The 8,818-nt window shown below is 64.6% G+C and overlaps 1 protein-coding gene across 1 annotated transcript in view; it reads left to right on the top strand.

Annotated features, from left to right (window-relative positions):
- The window catches only part of Muc5ac (mucin 5AC, oligomeric mucus/gel-forming), a 22,890-nt gene extending 15,318 nt beyond the window's left edge, over window positions 1-7,572 (top strand). The window contains exons 32-50 of the mRNA XM_013502967.1: window positions 726-1,196; window positions 1,404-1,579; window positions 1,921-2,095; window positions 2,213-2,463; window positions 2,543-2,726; window positions 2,814-3,051; window positions 3,385-3,563; window positions 3,864-3,951; window positions 4,052-4,155; window positions 4,244-4,275; window positions 4,632-4,803; window positions 4,918-5,019; window positions 5,201-5,238; window positions 5,652-5,774; window positions 5,849-5,953; window positions 6,189-6,308; window positions 6,522-6,594; window positions 6,669-6,780; window positions 7,067-7,572. Coding sequence (XP_013358421.1) covers window positions 726-1,196; window positions 1,404-1,579; window positions 1,921-2,095; window positions 2,213-2,463; window positions 2,543-2,726; window positions 2,814-3,051; window positions 3,385-3,563; window positions 3,864-3,951; window positions 4,052-4,155; window positions 4,244-4,275; window positions 4,632-4,803; window positions 4,918-5,019; window positions 5,201-5,238; window positions 5,652-5,774; window positions 5,849-5,953; window positions 6,189-6,308; window positions 6,522-6,594; window positions 6,669-6,780; window positions 7,067-7,292 — 2,969 coding nt within the window. The 3' untranslated portion in view covers window positions 7,293-7,572. The remainder of the gene's footprint in view (window positions 1-725; window positions 1,197-1,403; window positions 1,580-1,920; window positions 2,096-2,212; window positions 2,464-2,542; window positions 2,727-2,813; window positions 3,052-3,384; window positions 3,564-3,863; window positions 3,952-4,051; window positions 4,156-4,243; window positions 4,276-4,631; window positions 4,804-4,917; window positions 5,020-5,200; window positions 5,239-5,651; window positions 5,775-5,848; window positions 5,954-6,188; window positions 6,309-6,521; window positions 6,595-6,668; window positions 6,781-7,066) is intronic.
- The last annotated feature ends 1,246 nt before the right edge of the window (window positions 7,573-8,818 follow it).

Genomic DNA, 8,818 nt, shown 5'->3' with positions numbered 1-8,818 from the left:
CCCCACCTCCACCTCCACCCCCAGATCCCACACCAGCACCACCGCTGTCCCCACCACCACCTCTACCACCACCCCCACCCCCATATCCCACACCAGCACCACCTCTGTCCCCACCTCCACCTTCACCTCCACCCCCACCCCTAGACCCCACACCAACACCACCTCTGTCCCCATGACAACCTCCACCACTACCCCCACACCTCACACCAGCACCACCTCCATCTCCTCTCCTACCTCCACCTCCAGACCTCACACCAACACCACCTCTGTCCCCACCACCACCTCCAGACCCCACACCACCACCATCTCTGTCCCCGTGACAACTTCCACCTCCACCCCCACACCTCACACCAATACCACCTCCATCCCCTCCCCCACCTCCACCTCCAGACCCCACACCAGCACCATCTCTATCTCTATGACAACCTCCAGCTCCACCCCCACCCCCATATCTCACACCAACACCACTTCCATCCCTACCACCACCTCTGCCTCCACCCCTAGACCCCGCACCAGCACCATCTCTGTCCCCATAATAACCTCCATCTCCACCCCAATACCCCACACCAGCACCACCTCCATCCCCATGACAACCTCCACCCCTGTCCCAATACCTCACAGCAGCACCACCTCTGTCCCCATGACAATCTCCACCCCCACCCCAACACCTCACACCAGCACCACCTCTGTCTCTGGGCCCAGCCCAGGTTACACTTCCTCAGCTTCAACCTCACTGCCTGCTACCACAGACTGTCGGGCCCAGTGCTCCTGGACTCCCTGGTTTGACGTGGACTCACCGGAGCCAGGGTCACATGGCGGGGACCTGGAGACCTACGACCACATCCTCCAGAAGGGACACAGCCTCTGCCGTAGACCCGAGGAGGTCACGAGGCTACAGTGCCGTGCCCAGAGCCACCCCGAGGTCCCCATCTCCACCCTGGGCCAGGTGGTGCGGTGTGACCGAGACGTGGGCCTAGTGTGCCACAACCGTGACCAGCAAGGACCTGCAGGGCTGTGCCTGGACTACGAGGTGCGCGTGCTGTGCTGCCGCTTGCCCGATGGCTGCCCCTCCACCGCTGTGACCTCTACCACCGAGGCCTCATCTTCAGCCCCATCCTCTATGGTGTCCTCCAGCTCTGGGGCCCCCCCAGCTCCCCACTGTTTCTGCCAGGTGTCTGGCCAGCTCTACCCCGCAGGTAAGTGGGTCCCTGTGCTGCCCAAGAGGAGAGGCTGGCGTGGTGGGCACGAGCAGGCTGCTGTCTTTGCCTTGTGTGTCTGTCAGCCTCGTTTGAGTTCTGGTACCTGGACATGGGTGTCGGTCCCATGCAGGGCTGCTGGCTGGCCGCAGGGTGGCATCTCTTCCCTGTGGGTGCCATTCCCCACACTGCACCCCTGTCTCATAGGGTCAGTCATATACCACCAGACGGACCTCGATGGCCACTGTTACCATGCCCTGTGCAGCTGGGACTGCCATGTGGTCAGGGGCGTGGACCCCACCTGCCCAACCCCTACACCATCTCCATCCACGTCTACACACATCTCTCCGTCACGGTGCCTACACACTGTCCCCCAAAGAAAGGTAACCCCCGCCTACCTCTCAAGGGTCCCAGGCCACAGAGAGAATACAGCACATCACAGAAGGGTCCCAGCTGGGAGGTGGCCTCCTTCAGCCTGTGGCCCATCTCCTGGGTTGGCAGGGTATGTCTGCCAGCAGGCTGGGTGATGGGGTGCAAGCAGGTGGCAGATGCCATGACAGAGGCACAGCAGGGGGGCTGGGATGAAGGGTGGCTCCCAAAGCAGCACCTCTGCCTGTTGGGCTAGGTGGGCACCAGCACAGCAGGGTCCCCAAGGCATAACCACTCTTCCTGTGGACCCCAGGGCTGAGGGTGACTCAGACCACCACTGCCTTGGCTTCTACAGAAAGGTGAGACTTGGCCAATGCCCAAATGCTTGCAAGCCACCTGCGAGGGTGACAACGTCGTCTCCCTGAGCCCGCGCCCGTGCCCGGAGCTGACACCGCCATTCTGCGCCAATGGCTACCCGGCCCTGAAGGTGGCCGATGCGCACGGCTGCTGCCAGCACTACCAGTGCCAGTGTAAGCCAGGGTGTGGGGAGGATCAGCACCCAGGCTGGGCTGGGCTGTGCATCCTGCTGAGCTAGAGGGGTGTCAGAGCCCGCATCCCGGCCTTACTGGGACTGTCCCGGCCTGTAGGTGTGTGCAGCGGCTGGGGTGACCCGCACTACATCACATTTGACGGCACCTACTACACCTTCCTGGACGACTGCACATATGTACTGGTGCAGCAGATCACGCCGGTGTTCGGCCACTTCCGTGTGCTGGTGGACAATGACTTTTGTGACCTGGAGAATAGCGTGTCCTGTCCACAGTCCATCGTCGTCGAGTACCATGAGGACCGGGTGGTGCTGACCCGCAGGCCGGTTGGGGGGATCATGACCAACCAGGTGCGGCTGTGGTAGAGGTAGGGTGAACCATAGTAGGGACGCGTGGGGCCGTGCTCACCCCAAGCCATACCCCTGGCAGATCCTCTTCAATGGTGAGGTGGTCAGCCCTGGCTTCCAGAAGGACGGCATCGCCGTGTCCCGCGTGGGCATCAAGATGTACGTGACCATCCCTGAGCTGGGCGTGCAGGTCATGTTCTCGGGCCTCATCTTTTCCGTGGAGGTGCCCTTCAGCACATTTGCCAACAACACTGAGGGCCAGTGTGGTGAGCTGGGGGCACTTCCGGGCCCTGCCGGCACTGGGCAGGGGGCGGGGCCGCGCACCTGGCTGGCTCACCTGTCCTCTCCCCCAGGTACCTGCACCAACGACAGGAAGGACGAGTGCCGGATGCCTGGGGGCGCACTGGCCACCTCCTGCTCGGAGATGTCCAAACACTGGAGGGTGAACACCACGGATCAGCCCTTCTGCCGTGGGCCGCTCCCAACACCCACCGCCATGGAGCATGACCCCTCAGCGTCCACCTCTGCTGTGCCCGCTCCCCCGCCTACCCGGTGCCCACCGTCGCCCATCTGCCAGCTGATCCTGACTGAGTGAGTCTCTGTGGTGCTGGTGGGAGGCCCCCAGCTCGGGACCCGCAGGGGGGGCAAGAGAGGCCTGACTCAGCTGGCTGGTCAATCCCTGAGGCCTTTGCAGCACTTTGCAGTGACCACGTCCTGGCACAGGGGCACCACCCAGCTTTGCCAGCACAGGGAAGGGGTCCAGGGATGGGGTTCTGCAGAGAGAAAGCGCTTGCAGCCCGTCGGCCTCTGAGTGTGCAGAGCCACTGCCCCTTGGGTTCGTGCCAGGCCTGGAAGCCCCACTGTGGGACTGGCCAGGAAGAACAGGCAAGGCTGCACCTATTGTGCCATCCTTGCCCTCCACAGTGTCTTTGGGCCCTGCCATGCTGTGATCGAGCCGCTGCCGTTCTTCGAGGGCTGCGTCTTTGACCACTGCCACAACACGGAGCCAGAGGTGGTGTGCTCCAGCCTGGAGCTCTACGCCTCACTTTGTGCGGCCCAGGGCGTGTGCGTGGACTGGAGGAGCTGGACCAACAACTCTTGCGGTGAGTGCCTGGCTGGAGACAGCCTGCGCGTGCTTGCAGGAGGATGAGGGAGAGGAGGAAGAGGGCTGGCCCAGGGCAATGTCCAGCGGCTTCCTGGGAGAAAGGAGGGTGCCCAGATTGGGGGCTCTGTGGCCCCGGGGAGCCTGGCACAGGTGGTCTGGGGCTGGGGAGCCTGGGCCCATGAATGGCCGTGGGCAGCCCCTAGAAGCTCCTGTGACGGTGTCAGGCCTCAGTGGGTGGACAGGGCCCAGGGAATCCAGAGACCTGGCTGAGCTGGCCTGTTGGGGTTCCCACCCGCAGCCTTCCCTTGCCCTGAGGACAAGGTGTACGAGCCCTGTGGCCCGTCAGACCCACCCTACTGCTACAGGAGTGACAACACCAGCAACCCGTACGTACCTGCCCACCCTACCTGCCACCAGGAGCCCTGGGCCACTATGACCCCATGCTGTGTGGACAGGGCACCCAGGCAATGCTCCCCCCCGCCACAGGGCCCTCCCGGAGGCCGGCCGCATCACTGAAGGCTGCTTTTGCCCGGGTAGTTTGAAGCTGTTCAGCACCAACGCCCTCGTCTGTGTGCCTGAAGACTGCCCCAGTATGTCTGGATGGCGAGGCGGGTGGGCAGGCTCTTGCCCCAGGCCCACTCCATGCCTATGACCTGTGACTTTTGTCTCTCCCTGCAGGCTGCCCAGGGCCCCACGGGGAGCCGATTCAGGTGCGTGTGGGTGGCAGCCGTCCTTGGGCTCTTGTGGCCCAGGTCCTTGGAAAGGTGGACGTGTGGCCAGGGTGGGGACTTGGCTACCTGTAGGGCTCAGAAAGGCAGGCTGGGGTGCTGCCCAACAGCTCTTCCTGCCTGCCTTGGGGTGATGTTGGAGCTGCCTCTTGCTGTGTGCTAAGCCTGGCTAGCTGTGCCCTGCCATCCCTGGGGGGCTTCTTCCACCAGCCCTGGAATTGTCTGTGCTTCTGAACCCGCCTACCCGGACACTATACCCAGTGCCTCTGTGTGTCAGCCTGGCTGCAGCTGCCCCATCCACACAGCCAACTCCAAAGGCTCACATGTCCTCCCTACAGCCGGGCCAGATCATCAGCGTGGATTGCCAGGAATGTGTCTGTGATCCAATCACAAAGTCCCTGACCTGCCACCAGAAGGCCTGCCCACCGCCACCCACCTGCCACATGCCTGGCTTTGTGTCAGTGCCCATGAAGCCCAAGGCGGGCCAGTGCTGCCCTCAGTATAGCTGCGGTGAGGCTGGGGCCCTTTGTACTGGGGGAAGGCTGCTGCTTCTTGCTCCTGGTGACACCAGGGATAGCACGTGTGGAGTGGCCTGGCCCCTGATGATGTCCCCTCTCTGCACAGTGTGCAACTCCAGTTACTGCCCCAAGCCCCAGGACTGCCCCAAGGGCTCCCGCCCGACCCTGACCCACGAGGACGGGGCCTGCTGCCCGAGCCAGAACTGCAGTGAGTTCCCCGCCCTGGCTGGCCAAGCTGGCCGCTGCCCCACATGCCACCACCCTGGGCCAGGTCCTCAGACCAGAGGAGGCGGCCGGGTTCTGTGGAGGTGGGACAAGCGGGTGAGACCTGCCCATGTGGAGGGCCCAGGTGGTGGTGCAGGGCAGGTGCAGCCTTGTGTCTCCTACAGGCTGGACAGCGTGCAGCGTCAATGGGACCCTCTACCAGGTGAGCCAGCCCCATGCCCCTGAGGTCCGGGGGCCCTGGAGCCTCCGGGTGGCCCCAAGCTCTGGCACTGATCCCTCCTGGAGCAGCGTGGTAGACCGTGCAGCTTGGTGAGGCCAGGCTTCAGGTCCCCTGTCTCCAGGGTGCTGGGCCCAGCCGTGGACTCAGGGGCTGCCAGCCATGGCATCCTGGTTGTACTGGGCCCTGGCTTCATTTGTCCTGGCTGGGCCCCAAGAGTGACCTCACTGGGACCCACACTTCGGAACTCTGTGGGTTTTGTACCAGGAGAGGACACCAAGAGCCACCCCCAGGATAGGGTCAGCCTGGTGGGCAGGCAGGCCACCTGGCAGGTGGGGGAGGGTGGTCTCTCCCTTCCCAGAGCCCAGCTCACTCAGGCCCGGCCCTGCTTGCCCCAGCCCGGCTCCGTGGTCTCCTCCAGCCTGTGTGAGACATGCCGCTGTGAGGTGCCCAGCAGCCCTAACTCGGATGGCTTCTTGATCAGCTGCGAGACCCAGATCTGCAACACCCACTGCCCCATGGTGAGTGCTGGCCCCACCCACCCCAGGCCCGGGTGCCCACCTGAGCTCAGGCCAGTGTCCCCCGCTCTGTGCAGGGCTTCGAGTACCAGCCCCAGCAGAGGCAGTGCTGTGGCGAGTGCGTGCAGAAGACCTGTGTCGTCGCCGTGAATGTCACCGGCCAGCCCACTCGCCTCCTCCTTGTGAGTCCTGCCGCTGTGCACAGGAGACTCGGGCGCAGCGGGGGCCCGGGAAACGTGGTGGGGGTCCAGGCAGGCTGGGGCAGAGCCACTGCCCGAGCTCCAGGAGACCAGGCCCTGCTGTGGGAATGGAGGCCGTGCAGCCGTCCGGGGTGCTCGCTCTGGGTGGGCAGGGCTGGAGACAGACAGATGCGGCAGGTGCCGGGGAGGCTCACCCTGTGGCCCGGCCTCCTTCCAGCCTGGCGAGTCCTGGTCCGACCCCGGGAACCCCTGTGTGCACCACACGTGTGAGCGCTACGAAGACCGGCTGGAGGTGGTGACGGTGAAGAGAGAGTGCCCCCCTCTCAGCTGTGCCCGGGTGAGCGGCCCTGCCATGGATCAGCCTGTCCCCTCCTGGGGGACCGGTCACCCCATCCCCTCCTGTGGGGCCACCTGCCCCGACCCCTCCTGGGGCCATGGTCAATGTGTCACTTGCCCTCCCATGGGCTGTCCGCCCTAGCACCCTCCCATGGCTCCCACCCACCACCTTCTGGGGTGGCCTTTGGCACTGACCAACCTGTCTTTGGCATAGGCCCAGGCCCAGCTGAGCCAGGATGGCTGCTGCCTCTTCTGTCCACCAGCGCCGACAATGCAACCCCAAGAGTGTAAGTGGGCGACTGCAGCGGGGGAGGTGGCACTGCCCCCGCGACCCAGGAAACCCACACCTGTGTTCCCCCAGGGCCCTGCACCCTGCGCCGCCGCGAGCAGGTGCTCCAGCACCAGAACTGCAGCTCTGCCTCGCCTGTGCGCCTTGCCTACTGTGAGGGCTTCTGTGGGAACAGCTCCTCCAAGTACGTCCTCTCCTGCCCCTGGGAGTCCCCGTGTGCTGGTGGTGGGGTGTCGTCAGGCCCGGGGGGCAGATGGGTGCGTGAAGGGTGGGTGAGGCACTGCGTTCCAGAGGGCACTGCGCCGCTCAGGGGTCCAGCTGGTGTGGACTGAGAACAGCACCCCGGCTCCCCTTGGCAATGCTTGCTGTGGCCCTGTGGGCAGCACAGTGGCAAGAGCTGGGGGCTGCCCAACCCGGGGCCACTGTGTGGGCAGTGGGACGGGCAGAGGGGCTGAAAGCTGTGCCCACAGGTACTCTCTGGAGGCCAATGCCGTGGAGCACAGGTGCCGCTGCTGCCAGGAGCTCCGGACCTCACGTGCGACGGTGACGCTGCGCTGCGCGGATGGCTCCAGCCGGGCCTTCAGCTACACCCAGGTGGAGGAGTGTGGCTGCCAGGGCCTGCAGTGCCAAGCACCTGCATCACGGAAGGCAGAGTCTGAGGAGAGCTGGGGGCGGGGGCCCAGGCCTCTGCAGTGACCCTGCAGCACCTAGAGGCAGCCTCACGTCCTCTGATCCTTGTTCCCGGGACCTGGCCTCACCGCCTGCCTCCCTGCGAGAGGGTGGATGCACCATCGGTACCCGCGCAGAGCTCGGGAGATTGGGAGCTTGGCTGGGCCCTTGGCCGGAGCAGGACTCCAGCACCACACTGGGGTCTCGGGTGGCAGGCACAGCCCTGCCTCGTGTGCCAGCTCAGCCTGGGCCAAGCCCTCCTCAGGACACAGACGATCTTTTTCATAAACACGCTTGCAGCACTGCACCTTGTGGACTCTGTGTGAACCTACGCGTCATCCCCTTGGGACAGGCTGGCCTGGTGCTCAAGACCATGTGCGCCACTGGGCACAGGCAGCCGGGCAGGGCCCCCCCGGAGTCCTGCTGCCTCCGTGGCTGGGGACAGCGCCATGAGCTGAGGGGGACAGGTGGGACCTCAGGTCTGTACCACAGGGGTCGGCCCCTGAGGACCTGGCTGCTGCCCAGAGTGATAGAGGCACTGGGGCAGAGCACAGAGAGTGTGAGTGAAGGAGTGAACAAGTAAGGGACTGGGCAGCTGAGTAATGGATGAGTGGATGGATGAACGCGTGACTGAGAATGAGTAAGTGAATGAACAGTGGATATGTGAACAAATGGATGTGAGAATAACTGAGACGAATGAATGAGGGAGGGAGGGAGAGAGGGACTGAGAGGGAGTAGGCGGGCCCTCCTGGCACCCGGCGTATGGGCCCATTACCCCGCCCCACCCCCCCCGCAGGAAGCTCTGGGCTCCTCACGCAGCTGAGTGGAGTGTGTGATGTGCTACCCCCAGCCCCAGAGACCCGCAGGCCCTGCAGGGTGGCCAGGACCCCGGACCAGGCCGCCCTGCTTCTCCTGTAGCCACACCACCCCACTCACCTTGGCGCCTGGGCCATTCTTCCTGGAGCCCCGGGTGCCCCAACTCCTTGAGACAGCTGGCCATGGCTCAGCCCAGCCACATAGCAGAGCGGGAGGCCCACGGTCCAGGAGTGGGCACAGGGATTAGGAGGTGACCAGGCTGGGCCAGGTGGCCAGGCGGAGGGCAGGCTAGGCCGTCTCAGCACAACAGCACAGGGCAGCGGGGAGGGTACATACACCCACAGTGGGGAGGCCAGGGCGGCAGGCAGACTGGACGAGGAAGGCCACTGAGGACACAGGCAGGGCAGGGGGCCATGTCCTGTTTTAGGGGAAACATCCAGCAAAGGATGGACACAGGGTTTGTGTCCCCTCCTCTGGGTGGCCATCTCCCCAGCCCCGCCCTGGGCATCTCTGCACCCTGGGGCTGCCACAGGTGGGGTCCTGCCTGGTCTGACCCACCTTGAACCCTGTGTCCTGTCCTCCCGTCCCCTACGCCTTAGCACCCCACTTGCTCAGGTCACAACTGACATGGCCACACAGGAGCTCTCTTTTCTCCAAGCCACGCAGCGTGGGGCTCTGCTGCGACCTTCCAGGCACTGTGCGCTGGGGCCCCATTTGGAGGCCTGGAGGTCAGGCGC

This window comes from Chinchilla lanigera, unplaced genomic scaffold (genome assembly GCF_000276665.1).
Source record: "Chinchilla lanigera isolate Chin_1 unplaced genomic scaffold, ChiLan1.0 scaffold00075, whole genome shotgun sequence".
NCBI lineage: Eukaryota > Metazoa > Chordata > Mammalia > Rodentia > Chinchillidae > Chinchilla > Chinchilla lanigera.
Note: the sequence above shows the minus strand (reverse complement) of the source record. Positions and strands in the feature narration are given on the sequence as shown.